Source organism: Kogia breviceps, chromosome 12 (genome assembly GCF_026419965.1).
Source record: "Kogia breviceps isolate mKogBre1 chromosome 12, mKogBre1 haplotype 1, whole genome shotgun sequence".
NCBI classification, from domain to species: Eukaryota; Metazoa; Chordata; class Mammalia; order Artiodactyla; family Physeteridae; genus Kogia; species Kogia breviceps.
Window position 1 is genome coordinate 82,529,184 of NC_081321.1, and position 15,239 is coordinate 82,544,422.

A 15,239-nucleotide genomic window follows, 5' to 3' on the forward strand; every position below is an offset into this window, starting at 1 on the left:
ATGCCTATTTTCTAGATAAGAAAATTAAGTACATAGGCCAAGGTCATACAATCAGTTAGTGTAGGGCTGGTTTTGAAACCAGGAACTCCTAACCACTACCTTATATCATCCTGCCTCTTGTTGAAGAAGCAAATGAATCTACTAGGTTAGGTAAGTTTTCTAAAGTCACACAGCTATGTTAAGATTGGAAGTACCTAAAAAAAAATTTTTTTTCCATTTCAAATGTTCTAATTCTGTAAATATTTATTGATATAATCCACATAAAAAAAGTTCTTAATAGTTTTTGAGAGTGTAAAGTGGTCCTGAGACTAAAAAGCTTGAGAATTATTAAGCCAGGCTTATCAGAAAAACTTAAGATTGCTAGTTTTTTACTGCCATTTAACTATGGGTATATTATAATAGAGCAAAAGCATGGATCCTCACTCTTAGAATAAGCTTCTGTCATCTAGTTGGGCAGAAGCTTAGGTAATTTCTTAGATATGGTATTTGGAATAGAATCTATGCTTTTAGAATCTATCAGACAAAAAATAAAACAACCTCCCCAAAACACCCTTAAGTAAATGTAGTTGGGTCTTATTTAAATGCCACTGAATAGAATGCGGCATTAATGTTTGCCCCTTTGTTTAAAATGTGATTCTTCAAAATAAAATTCAGAGATCAAGTCTCTCACATTTTTAAAATAAATGCTATTTGACAGGGCTTCCATTTGTCCAAGTCTTTCTATTGCTTTTTGGGATGTCAAAACACCCTTAAACAGCTCTTTAGGGTAAGAAGTTCTCTTTTTTTGGCACTTTTCCTTCCCTTCTAACGCTACTAAAGGTTGGATCGTTAGAAAGTTGACCGATAGATATATTCCACCCAAGGTTATCACCTCAAGATGAGGTTATGGAACTCCTTATATGGATAGCCATATTCCTTCTACCTGAAAATAAAGCTTTAGAAAAATAAAACTTGAGGGCTCTGCACAACAAGGTTTGTACCACTTATTATATTCCAAGTAATTTTCTAGATGCTTTACAAATGTTGACCCATTTAAATCTTGTAACACTCTTATGAAGGGCCAATGAAATTGAAGAACATAGAGGTTAAGTTACTCATTCAAGGTCACACAGCTGTTGCATGGTAGAGAGTCCAGACAATCTGACTTCAGACGTGTGTCATTAACCAGGATAGTATGCTGAAATAGTGCTTTAATTGGGGATAATTTTAAAAATAATATTTCAAATGAAGAGTTGCTTGATTTTGGTGGACATAATCTTAATTAAATTTACTTGTGCTTTGGACAAATATGCTTATGCTTATAAAACTTCTGAGAAGAGATTCAGGAGCAACTGAAGGCACAGGGGATAGAAGTTGCAATGATTTGGAGTTGCCAGAAATCTAGTTATGCTGCTCAAACTCTGCCAGTAAACTACCCAAGAATGGCAGAAGTATGAGCACCCTAGTTCTCTGGTACTAGTGACAAATGCCTTTGAAATTTCATGCTTTCTTTTGTAAATGTTCTTGAATTCTGCAATTTTTTTTTTTTTTTTTTTTGCAATTCGCGGGCCTCTCCCAATGCAGAGCACAGGCTCCGGACGCACAGGCTCCGGACGCGCAGGCTCAGTGGCCATGGCTCACGGGCCCAGCCGCTCCGCGGCATGTGAGATCTTCCCGGACCGGGGCACGAACCCGTGTCCCCTGCATCGGCAGGCGGATTCGCAACCACTGCGCCACCAGGGAAGCCCCAAAAATCATGTTTTAAATGACTCCCCATTGAAAATAAATGATGCTCCAAGGGAAAAAAAAGATTGGAAGTATCTAAAACTCTGTTTCTGTTTCATTATATCTGTTCATTTATTTTATTTTTTAGATTCCACATATAAGTGAAATCATACAGTATCTGTCAATAGGTGATTGCCAGAGGGCAGGGGGATAGGGGAAGAAGAAAAATAGGTGAGGGAGATTAAGTGGTACAAACTGCCAGTTGTGAAATAAATGAGTCATGGGTATGAAATGTAGTGTGGGGAATATAGTCAATAATTACATAGTATCTTTGTATGGGGACAGATCATAACCAGACTTATTATGGTGATCATTTTGAAATGTATAGAAATAACGAATCACTATGTTGTGTAATAGGAACTAATGTAGTGCTGTAGGTCAACTAAACTTCAAAAGCAAACAAACTCATAGAAAAAGAGATCAGATTTGTGGTTACAAGAGGCAAGGGGTGGGGGAAGGGAGAATGTGATGAAGGCAGTCAAAAGGTACAAACTTTCAGTTATAAGATAAATAAGTACTAGGAATATAATGTACAACATGATCAATGTAATTAACACTGCCATATGTTGTACATGAAAGTTAAGAGAATAAATCCTAAGAGTTCTCATCACAAGGAAAATTTATTTTTAATTTCTTTAATTTTGTATCTATATGAGATGATGGTCACTAAACTTATTGTGATAATCATTTCATAATGTATGTAAGTCAAATCATTATGCTGTATGCCTTAAACTTATACAGTGCTGTATGTCAATTATATCTCAATAAAACTAGAAGAAAAAATAAAAATAAAAAGGTAAAAAAGAAATCTGAAGTAGATGAAAAGTCAGTGTAGCTCCAACATAAAAATTAAACATTAAAACTGCATAGACAAATCAAATACAAATTAGTATAGAGCTATGTACACACTCTCTATATTAATTTGTTAACTGCAATTTATCTCAATTGGCAGAATTTCTAGTACAGATCTACAGTCCCTTATTTAAAACCCTTGGAGCCAAATGTTTCAGAATTCAGAACTGTTTTAGATCTTATTAAAGTAATGTAGGTATATCTGTGTATACATACATGTATATGTATGTATATAAACACAACACTGCCAGCAGGTTCTGAGGCAGAACTAAGTAACAAAAGATAGTAATTCTGCAGCAAAACTCAAGTATTTACACTAAGTGGGTATAAGAAAGATGATAAATAGCAACGTGCTCATTTAGATGAAGTTTTGCCAGCAAATGAATTCTTTACAAACTTATGAAAAAGCATTTCAGACCCTTCTGGATTTTAGAATAGCAGAGAACTGATTACAGATCTTTAAGATGAGGAAGCTATTTTGGTGGAGGGGTTTTCTCCTTAAATAACATCATTTAGCTTATTATATGAGGGAATATAGAGGGAAGAATGTAAAAGAGCTGAGAAAACACTTTTCTGGTTTTTTGCTGATCACTTAACCTTGACCCCTCATTTTATTATCTTGGTTTGTTTTAACTTTTTTTGATTTTCCTTTCAAATCACTAAAGCAGAAGATGCCAACTACAAGCCAAATGACACAAAGGTAGACAAATGAAAAACAGCAAATCTCTCTCCAAACTCCAAATCTTCCTTACCTTTTCTGCTCCACCCTTTTATCTGGTAGCTGATAATTGGCTGCCCTTTCTGGGGAGGCAAGGTAACTTCTATTGCTAAGTATAGGAGCAAGAGAAGTTACAGGGGTTGGTCTCAATATTCACTCTCTCAGCTTTAAAAATTCAGAGCAACAACTTTCACAGACATAGATTCTGATTCAGGTCTGAGGCCCCAGGTTGGATGTCTCCATTTAAAAAAGATTCTCAGCTTGAGTCTCATGCTCACCAAGGTGTGAGAAACACTGTCCTAGAGGCAGGACTACCTGACGAATCCTTCCAACACTTATGGGCCAGAGACACTCTCTGGAGGAGAAACAGAAATGCCCAGCACTTAGAGTATGGAACCACAGATTTTTCAAAGTGACCAGGAGCAGCTCCCTGTTAACCCCATTACCTGTGTTTACTAAATAGGGAAAAATAAGAGAAGCAAAAGCTAAAAGGAAAGAAGAAACCTTCTTAACTGGGATTTAGCTTCCTGACCAAATTTAGGGAGGATCTGGAGTAAGGAGACATAAGAAATGTTAAACAGCCATATAGTTGTGTTTATATGCACATAGGGTCAGAAAAATGTAGATAAACCATCATGCTGAAAATACATGTGCATCGCTTTTCGGTCTTTTGGCTAAGATCAAGTGAAAATACATGTGCAAATAATTATGAATTGAGTGTGGACTAAAATTTAATTTACAGGCAATTTCAAAATTATGAAAAAGTTCATTCAAAGGCAAGTCTAATTTTTCATCAACCTCTAAGGATGTCAGTCGTGAAAAAAAAAAACTAATTTTACCATTAGCATTGACAGCTAACTATTAAACTATTAAACTATTAAGTTAACTATTAAACTATTAAAGCAAAATAAAATTTTATACCAATACACAATGCTTAAAATTACACCTTTCATCTACATACCTCAACGAATGATAAAACTATGACTAGTTATCTTAAGAGTACAGACTACATATTGCATACGATAAACAATCCAGATGTGTAGTAAGTTCTAGAAAAAACAAAAATAGTTTCAAATAGCAGCTTTTATTATTTATTACCTTTTTCTTTAGCATGAATATCATCACATATGTGTAGATCTAGATGAGAAATCACTAAATGATGGGAGGTTTCTTTAACATCAAAGTCACTGAATAGTTTCACAATTGCATCATTTAGATCAGGAGCATTTGAAGTCTGTGGTGTCTTCACTTGCTGGGTAGATGGGGCTACTGTAGAGATCTAAAAGATTCAAAACTGCCTTAGCACTGCAAGTTAAATATTTGACGTTCCCCACTCAAAACACTTAAACATTTTTAGTAATAAAGTCATAAAAAATAAGCAAATACATTTTCTTTTGTATCAGTAACTCAGTTTCCTAAAATATTTTCTGAATTATGTAGGAATAAAACTAAAACCTAAAAACTGGAGAACTGTAAATAATTTGACTATGAATCCAATAGTTTTAGTAAATATTTGAATAGCTATATTTATATATTTATAGCCCTTCCTATTTTAGAAAATATATTTTTAACTATTAAAGGCAGCTTATTTAAATATTAGTTTTATATATTGAAAAAGAAAACAAATGTGAACCCTGTATACATCAGCTATATACACTATTGTATGTCCTGTAGAAATAAATCATTACTTTGTAAAAGCACTTGTGATATTATTTAGTACTACTATACGTGCTCTCATGCCTCTTAAGAGGTGTGGTATGTCCTCTGAACTTGGATATCTGAAGAAGCCAGAAAGCAGAAGAGATTTATAACAGATTGTGAGTTCACATTCTTTTCTCCCCAAAGAGAAAAAACAGAATACTGTTGAAGAATAAAGACATCTGTGAACCACCAACAGCCTAAAATAACTCTGCATACATAGAATACTGTGAGATGATATGTACATGTTAGCCATAGAACTATACATGAAACTCTGGTAACAATTAACAAAATGAAGACCAGATTTTTTATTTAAAATATTTAAAAAATTTCTAATTATGAACAGTTCATTAAAAGTATAGTTATTTACAGAAAATTAAAGCACTGTATACATATAGCTTGTATACAATATACATATTCTTAATAGTAGGAACTATGGTCATACTGTAAAAGAATTTCAAAGTGTACTCAGTAAATGAGAATCTCTCAATGAAAATGATTGGGGCCCACAGTATTTAAAGAAAAGCAAAGATGAAATATAGTTGTGAAGGCTTAAATTCTAGGGGCTCAAATAAGCTTTTTTACTAATTAACTGTTAAACTGATTTCCATCAGCAAAATTACTTTTTCTTATGTTTTCCCCCATCTACTTTCAAAACCTTATAGACTATTATTTATGTCTACGATGGTACTGTTTTGAAAGAAAACACTCTCCTGTATTTCTTTAATCATGTATTCTCTTTTTCATCAAGACAAATACTGATACAAATAAAAACATAAGCATTAATCTCCCTACAAACACTTTTCTTCATACTGAGGTAGATTTAGGTTTTTGGATGCCATTTGTGGGGGGAAAAGTGGGCCACTATAAACTCTTTTGCCTCATGAATAATCTTTAAAAACTCTTAATTTTCAAGTTTGTAAAGCTCTCAAGTTATAAAGTTGAGCAAAGGAAAACTGTCACCTACTTCACTCTCTAATGCACTCTCTTGGTACCTCAAGTGATCAGGACATTCTGTATGATAACTAAAGTAGTGACGTGACAACTACTACCCAAGAAAGAAACTCCACAGTAATGTGAATGGTTAAGTACATCTACTATAAAATATTATGGTGTGACAAAAAATACTAATTACAAATACTGATGACATGGAAGAAAACTATAGCCGTTTGCTACTACATCCTTACTAAAACTAGGAAAAAATGCAGATGCTTAGGCAAAAATTCTGTAAGGAAATACCTCAAAATGCTAACACGGGTTTTGTTATGGTGGTAGGATTACAGAATTTTGTCCTTGTTTCTAGTTGCCTAAGCTCTATCTTTATCTAGCTTCCTAATCTACATTCTATTTTATATAAACATATCCACATATTGCACAAGTAAGAGCTACAGTAACATCAACACTTTGTCTATTGGTCTTTAATTTCAATTACCATCTTTGTTAATGACATCCTAAGCTACATAAATCCTTATTGCAAGCCTTAACAGACTAGTGTTTATGTCTATGATGGTAATATTGTTTGTCTGTTTGTTTTTTATTAATTTATTTATTTATTTTTGGCTGTGTTGGGTCTTCGTTTCTGCGCGAGGGCTTTCTCCAGCTGCGTCGAGCAGGGGCTACTCTTCATCGCGGTGCGCGGGCCTCTCACTATATGATGGTAATATTGTAAAATATTATCTCCTGTATTTCTTTAATTATTTTTCCCACTCCAAAATGGAACTCATTATTACCTTTTCTCAGCCTTACATCCCCTAATCAAACCTGCTTCCTTCTGCGTTTACTCTATTGGCTAATGGAATTACCAATTATTTGAAAAGTTCTCAAATCTCTCTTCTTTATCCTCAACTGGTGAAAGACTCAGATGTCTTTCCCCAATTTGGCTTGTTTTTTCTTCTTGCAAACCATTTCCAGAGGTCCAAGTCCACCCCTCCCCTAGAATCGCAATCTTTCTACTCTTCAGTCTACCCTCTATAATACCACCATGTCATACTTGACTTTTGTTTCCTATTTAAAAACTTCCATTGGCTTCTGCATGCCTATAGGAAAAGTAAACATATAATGCTCATTATGTCTAGTTGCCACTTACTCCTGCTTAAACTCAGGCTACCTGCTTAAGAAAACTCTATTCTATGCTATGGTCCAGTATTCTGTTCATCAAACTTTTAAAATTAGGTTCCCTTGAAGAATTATGAAGACATCTTATTGGATAAATATTAATTATTGGTAGAATGATATAGGGTTCACCATCAATTCTGTTTGTTTTTATCGTTTAAAGCTCTGGGAAACTTTGTTCACATAAATAAGTAGATTAGAATGAAATGAATTTTGTTTTAGCAATGTGAACGATTCTTTGAACTCTTTCAAGTTACATGCCAGGATTCACAAAGTGATCTATTGTAAAAATTTATTTTTAATAGTCTAGCAGCTGATTTATTAAACTTCCTTCAAATGTGTTGAAAGCAAAGAAGTGGGAATCACCTAATTTGTTAGTCTGTCATGGGTCATTCACTTCCAACATGGACAGCAATATTTCAAATTGCCTGTCTTATTTTCCAGAAGTTTTTGAGTCAAAACCCTCCCTTCCCCACCCCCACCCCCCCACCCCCAACAAATCCATCAGAGTAAGAATGAGGATGAGTAAGAAGAATGCCTTTCATTTGTAAAGTAGGATACTAGGATAGGAGTATATGGAAAGGGAGAACCAGTCTGACATCTTAACACAAGAACATTGTCACGTAGCCCAAATTTAAGAAAGAGTACACATCAAAATGGAAGATGTGAAACAATTTCTTTAAAGCTTGGAAAGTTGTCATATATTCACAAGGCATGTGTACCTCACTCTCAAAATAATGCTCTAGGAACACCAAACCCCTTATTTTTATCAGAAAATACCATGCTCTTTAACACCATCATACTTTTGCAGATTCTATTTCCTCATCCAAAATATCCTTTCCCTCACCTGGAAACTTCTACTCATTTTTAAGACTTAACTTCATTATCCTCTTTGTGAAACCTTTCCAAACTCCACAAGCAGTTGATTAAAACTTCTCTGTGCTTCTATAATCTCCTCATCCCCATTTTTAATTCTGCACTCTAGCATTTATGTTGAACTGCAATGATTTGTTTTATATTTGATTCCCCATTACACTGAGATCCTTGAGGGCAGGATCAGACAGTATTTATTTTTACATCCACAGCATGTAGCCCTGCACCTTATGACAAAGCAGACAGGCAGTAAACAATCCCAATTTGATAGTCATAGGAAAGCCATGCACCAGCCAGATCACCAACAAGCTATATATCTAAGATGTAATTACTCTGTTTCTAATGAAATAATTCATAGAAGTATGATTTCACAATATCCTTTAAGTCTTTATTGGATAGATATAAAAACTCAATCGTACTTATAAAATGATCAAAAGACGCTACACATTGGGATTTTCAATGTCCCTTCTACAAAAATCTTCATGTCAAATTCTCAGAATTTACTACTAGGAAAGATTAGAAAACCTTTTTCTTTTAAGAAAAAACTAGTAATGCATCTGATTTTAAGAAAGTGATCAATAAATAGCTTCTCCCATTTTCATCCCAGCCATTAGACAATTCTAACAGTTTTGTGTTCAACTTCAGCAATTCCCTAGGGCTTTAGTTTCCTATTTTAATATTAATCCTTACATTCTTTCCCTTGACTATAATTACCCAGGTATTTTCCTTTTGCACTTACTTTAGTAATTTTTAAATTGTATTTTTTTAACTTCCTGAAAAGAAGTATTTATAACATCAAAATACTTTTATGTTATCAGTAACTCTGATGCCAAGCACAGACCTCCAAACAAGATAAGCACTATACAGACAGAAATACATTTAATATATGCTTTCATATAGATACATGTAGGTAAAATTAATATAGTAAGATATATAAGAAGATTCTTGGACTCAGAGTATTATAATCTATTTTGCATAAAGAAAACAACCAACCATTCTGATTTTTAAACCATTTACATGTAAACTGAAGTGCTTTTCCTATGAACATATAATAGCATACCTGTGTAGGTTCAGGAGCCATACTCTTCCTTTGTTCTGTTGATTTTTCTATTGCTTCACTAAGAGATTTTGCATATTGTACCATAGCCTTCAACTGGGAATCCGTTAAAACCCATAATAAGTCATCCAGCATTAGAACTAACTTTGTTGCAATGACATTGCAGTCCTTTAACTGTCAGGAAAAAATGATCCATAAAATTAAGCCAAGAAATAAAACTTATAATGCACTTGTATCTTTTAAAAGTTTAAAATTTTTCAATGGTTTAAATATGGATCCTTCCTTATTCACGAAATATTTATTGAGTTCCTATAATATGGAAGGAATATCTCCTAGTATTGGAGATACAGTGGTAAAAAAGACTGACAGATTCCTGTACTTTAACAGGAACAAGTTATATAGGTACAAGTATTTATATAATTTAATTTTTCATTTATAGCTAATAAATCATACAATTACCTAGGTTAATTCAACCCCAGTTGACCCTTGAACAATGCGGGGGTTAATGCATATAATTTATAGCCGGCCCTCTGTATCCAAAGTTCCTCCACATCCACAGATTCAACCAACCTCAGACCATGTAGTACTGTAGTATTTACTATTGAAAAATATCTACATATAAGTGGACCCATGCAGTTCAAAACTGTGTTGTTCAAGGGTCAACTGTAATTCTAGTAGAAAAAGGGGCATTCAAATTAATTAAAGGGACTTCCCTGGTGGTCCAGTGGTAAAGAATCTGCCTTACAAAGCATGGGAAGCTGGTTCGATCTCTGGGCAGGGAACTAAGATCCTACATGCGTGGGGCAACTAAGCCCACGCACCACAACTACTGGGCTCGTACGCCTCAACTAGAGCCCATGTGCCACAAACTACGTGCTATGGAACCCACGGGCCACAAATACAGAGCCCACGTATCCTGGAGCCTGCGTGCCACAACTAGAGAAGAGAAAACCCACACGTCACAACAAGAGAGAAGCCCGTGTGCCGCAGCAAAAGATCCCACATGCCTCAACTAAGACCTGATACAGCCAAAAATAAATAAATCTTAAACAAAATTAATTAAAAACTGAAATGTTATTTTAACCATATTTCACACTTTAGAATATCTGTATTAAGTGTCATACTCTGAAAAATTCTTTTCAATTTAATTTAGTACAGTGATTTGTGTCTAGTACTAGGAAACATATTGTTGAGATTTTAATTGAGCCAAGTTTTTAAAAAAGTCATTACTTCCCCTCATTAAATTTCATCACAATCCACAGTGGACTCTCAAATACTGACATCCTTAAGTAGCTATCATCCCTATTTATCTAAATTACCACTCATATCTTAACCTTCTAAAACTAGTTGTTTTGATTACTAACAGTGAAGACTTTACCGTTTACCCACTCCTGAGCAAGATTCAATAAGAAGAAATAAAATTATAAAACAGTTAATGTTCAATAAATATTTGATAACTGAGAAATCTATTCAATTTATCAAAAATAAAAATCTGCGGGCTTCCCTGGTGGCACAGTGGTTAAGAATCTGCCTGCCAATGCAGAGGACATGGGTTCAAGCCCTGGTCTGGGAAGATCCCACATGCCACGGAGCAACTAAGCCCGCGCACCACAACTACTGAGCCTGTGCTCTAGAGCCCGTGCTCCACAACAAGAGAAGCCACAGCAATAAGGAAGCCCATGCACCGCAACAAAGAGTAGCCCCCACTCGCGGCAACTGGAGAAAGCCCAGGTGCAGCAACGAAGACCCAATGCAGCCAAAAATAAATAAATTAAATAAATAAATTTTTTTAAAAGACCCTATTTCCAAATAAAGTCACATTAAAAAAAATCTAAATATTAAACTTAGAAACCTGAAAAATGTTATCATTACACTATATTTCTTCAAATATTGCTTGAGGCACTATATTTCCTTTTATTTTGCACTGTTTTAATATGCCAATATTTCAGCTAAAAAATAATTTAAAATTTCCCATCAATTCTAATAGTTATCACATAAATCATAAAGGTAACCCTGTTGACTTACTCTTCTTTTAAGTGTGACTCTGATTTTTGATTGGTTGGTTATTAATCTAACAGGAGCACACATAATTTCAAGATGTGAGCTTTGGGTAGCATCTGCCTCTATTCGAATCATCTGCCAATTTATTTCCTTAAAGGTCAAAACCTAAAGAGAATATAGAGATTAGCTTCACTTACACAAAATAGAATAAGAAAAATGTAGATTTGTAAAAACAAGTTATTATAAAAATGTATCTCTTCACTAATTTTCATATGACATTCTAGATCTATTCACTATGCTTTAATTTTTTTAAATTGTAGAATTCCAAATTCAGTAACACATCTTCATAATTATATTCATCATCTGTAAAGCTGTTAACAGTTTTATTCTAAGTAATTTAATTTTAATATAAAGCACAAAGAACATTTGAATTATATAACCAAAAAGAATTTTAAAAACATATTTTAGTTATGTATATTTAAAATTCAATTCTGAGAAGCTAAGAAGTTAAAATAGGACTCATAAACTCTAAGTTGAAATATTACAGTAAAAACATTAAAATATGCACATTATATAATTAAATGATTAAAAGTAGTACAGAGAAAAGTATAGTTAAAGGGCAAAAGTAAATATAGTAGTATGTGAATATAGGCAACCATAAAAAATAATTATTTTAAATATACTTTAAAAAAATTTATTTATTAAAAAAAAATTTTTTTAACATCTTTATTGGAGAGAGTAGTATGGACTTATATATACTACTAAATGTAAAACAGATAGCTAGTGGGAAGCAGCCGCATAGCACAGGGAGATCAGCTCGGTGCTTTGTGACCACCTAGAGGGGTGGGATAGGGAGGGTGGGAAGGAGGGAGATGCAAGAGGGAAGATATATGGGAACATGTATATGTATAGCTGATTTACTTTGTTATAAAGCAGAAACTAACACACCATTGTAAATACGCTTTCATATTAATCAATGACTAAAACATTTTTAAAACAAAGAAAGAAAAGGAAAAAATCTTTACCTCTCCTCTCTGTGGATCCTGAATACGAGCAAATCTTAAATCTCCATGTTCCCAGTTCGCATTTACACTATAGATCCGTAGCTGGGAAAGTTCAAAGGATGCATTGAAGGCTTTTGCTCCAATGCGGATGACAATGGAATTTACAGAAACAGTAATTCCCTCAACTACTTTTTCAGCAAAGCCGTATTCACTGGAAAAACAGAGCAGAACAAAATATAATGCACTAAAACCAAAATAAAATCATTAGAAGTGAAAAAGTTTTGTTAATATTCTCACACAAGTACACAAACTGCCATAATAGTATTCATTTTTGTTTAACAAGACACATTTTTGTTAAAACAATAATCTAGTCTGGTTACATGTAAGTTACAAAAAAAATGTTCTTCTCAAAATGATAAAAGGTTTTTAAAATTGGAAGTTACTCTCTAAATTATTATAATCACCTTCCAAAGTTGCCTATTCTCAAAAAGCGTTAGTGCAGATAACTGGCATCAATGAAGTAAGTAATAGGGCTAAATTCTTGACACAAATAAGGTTGCAGAGTCCAAGTGGAATATAATCTCATAATTTAGAAATAAGGTCAGAAAAAGTTCACGTTCTCTAATTCATTTCAGCAAATATTGAGCATCTATGATGGGAACGATGCTAGGACATAAAGAAAACCAAAGTAGAGTTGTAGCATTACAGGGTTTGCACGTTACTTGGATGGGAAAAAAAAGTACATATCCTAGCAACTGAAACATGAGGCAATCTGTAATTAAGTGTTTTTAAAAAGGAATCATCAGTACACTTGGTAGAGGAAGAAACTGTCTATAGTTAATGAGAAATATATCCAGGAAAGAAAGATGAACTTTCCTCAAGGAGGGATGAAAAGGAAGGGAAATCTTAGAATAGGGAAAAGCATGAGCAAAGACATGGAGAATAATAAAGTAAAGGTCACATTTCAAGAATGATAAGTACAGTATGACTTGAATATAGACTATCAGTATATTTTGGCAGGGAGGTGGTGAAAGTTTGCCAAATTGGCACCTTACTTCAATTATGACCATTATTCCTAAATCTATATCACTATCCAGATCTCTTGCTGTAACTTCAGACTGTAAAATTCAAATGTCCACCAGATAGCTCTACCTGGCTGCTTCTCACACATTTCAAAGCCAACACGCATAAAAGTGAGGCCATCATTTTTAATGATCATGCACATTGCTCCTCTATACCTGCTGCTATGCTTCTTGATTTACTATCTTAATGAGTAAATAAAATTACTCATCTTTTCTAAAATTTAGATGACATCTTTTAAATCAGGATACACTTTGTAGGTTAGATGTAGATTGCATGAAATAATGCATATGAACCACATAGTCCATCTCTGGACTCATGATACTGAAAAAGATATAACTGTTATTTATAGTATTATAAATAGTAGTATATTATTGTTAATACTATTGGAAGTCTCTGAGCCTCAGTTTCATCATTTGTAAAATGAAAATCATACCTATTTCAAAAGGTTGCTGTGGTCCTTAAGTGAAATGGTATATGTGTAGTAATTTATACAGTCCTTGGCTTGACTGAGGTAATTTTGTTATTAAAAAAAAAAAGGTGGTTGTCTACCTGGGGTTTAGAAAATTGAGAACTGAAGAGGAAGAACTCATCAGCATCCTAGGGAGGAGCTGCTGTGATCCTAAGGACAAATACTGGTCACTTAGACAGAAGTATTCCTGGAGTTGGAAGAATATTTCTATAATATTTATCTGAGAATACCCTTTGGAATATCCAAATCCATCTACTCTAATCTATGCACATTAAAAAGTGCTACAATTGTATTGGACGATTTACCATCAGAGGGGTGAAGGCGGACTCAATGACTAATGTCTACATGTTTCTGGTTTATGTCATCCATTATAAACGAAATTTCAGTTTACAAATAAGTCTCTTCTGAGTTTGGTTAATCTTCACATAAATGTTTATCTCCTTCATGTGAAGTGATAAAATCAAATTTCTGAATTTACAAAGTTTACTAGACCATCAATCTTGGGAGCATTGTTAGCCTACAGGTTCTGCACAGAAGGAAGGGCCACCCTATTAATCGTTAATTTCCCTCTATTTTAATCTCTTAGCTAGAAATAAAAGCAAATAGATCAGTGTTTCCTTAAATTGCATGACTATAAAGAATTGTTGAAAATACATATTCATATTCTTGATAACCATTCTAGACCTAATGAATCAAAATTTTAAAAGAGGAGCCTAAAAAACCCTGAGAATTTCATAAGCACCCTAAATGACTGCTACAATTAGGCAAGTCTGGAAAACATAGAAATAGATTAACATACTACCATACAATATAAGGATTACCATCATATGATTACAAAGCCAAAATTATAAAGCTTGCTGATACTATAAAAAAATGAATTGGGAAGAACACTATCAACTATACTTAGCATACAATAAGAAAATACCTAATTTCTGCCACACCTAATTAAAATAAATCATTTCTTTATAGCAACTTTCCTGATTCTCTTTTGCCCTTTTAATAGTCTTATAAACATCTCAACTTTTTCTCCAATTTTTCTGAGTCTAGCCAATTTTAAGATCAACTGCTCCAACCTACTCTATCTAACCTGAAATCATAATCTAAACTTTAAAATCTCAAATTGCTGGAAAATACATAAACTACAAAGAAGTTAATGTGAAAGCTCTTTTCCCCATCACTATTACATATAGTCCAAATATAAACTGTATATCTGATAAATCTGGCCTTCAGTCAACTCTCAGCAGTGGATGGATCACCATTTGATTCCCACACGAAAAGCCACTGATCAGACTGCAGGTATTCTCACAGAATGCATTAATAAATGGTGGCTCAACCTTGGTGAAAGAGGAGGAAAATATGAGAGTGCAAGAAAGAGAGTATGTGTGTGTATCTGTATGTGCATGTTTATTCTCAAGAAGAGTTTATCACTGGTTTTATACAACACCTAGAATACTGTAGATGTTCAGGGCTGCCATGTTGTACAACATGAGGAGGTACTAATCACATTAAAATCAATGTAAACTTTTTACGTGAATAGCTGCACCATCCAAAAATAGTGCAGAAAACCTGTTTTGAGGAAATGATATATAATATAAGATCCAAATTTAC

General features: G+C 33.8%; 1 protein-coding gene across 14 annotated transcripts in view; it reads right to left on the bottom strand.

The window, feature by feature from the left end:
* The window catches only part of BLTP3B (bridge-like lipid transfer protein family member 3B), a 92,349-nt gene that overhangs the window by 36,279 nt on the left and 40,831 nt on the right, over nucleotides 1–15,239 (bottom strand). For all 14 annotated transcript variants that reach the window (XR_010835881.1, XR_010835880.1, XM_067009957.1 and 11 more), the window contains 4 exons: nucleotides 12,101–12,290; nucleotides 11,100–11,240; nucleotides 9,078–9,248; nucleotides 4,433–4,613 (listed from right to left, as the gene is read on the bottom strand). Coding sequence is in view for 12 of the 14 variants with exons in the window: in XM_067009957.1 (XP_066866058.1) it covers nucleotides 4,433–4,613; nucleotides 9,078–9,248; nucleotides 11,100–11,240; nucleotides 12,101–12,290 (683 nt within the window). In the remaining 2 variants the exon portion in view is untranslated. The remainder of the gene's footprint in view (nucleotides 1–4,432; nucleotides 4,614–9,077; nucleotides 9,249–11,099; nucleotides 11,241–12,100; nucleotides 12,291–15,239) is intronic.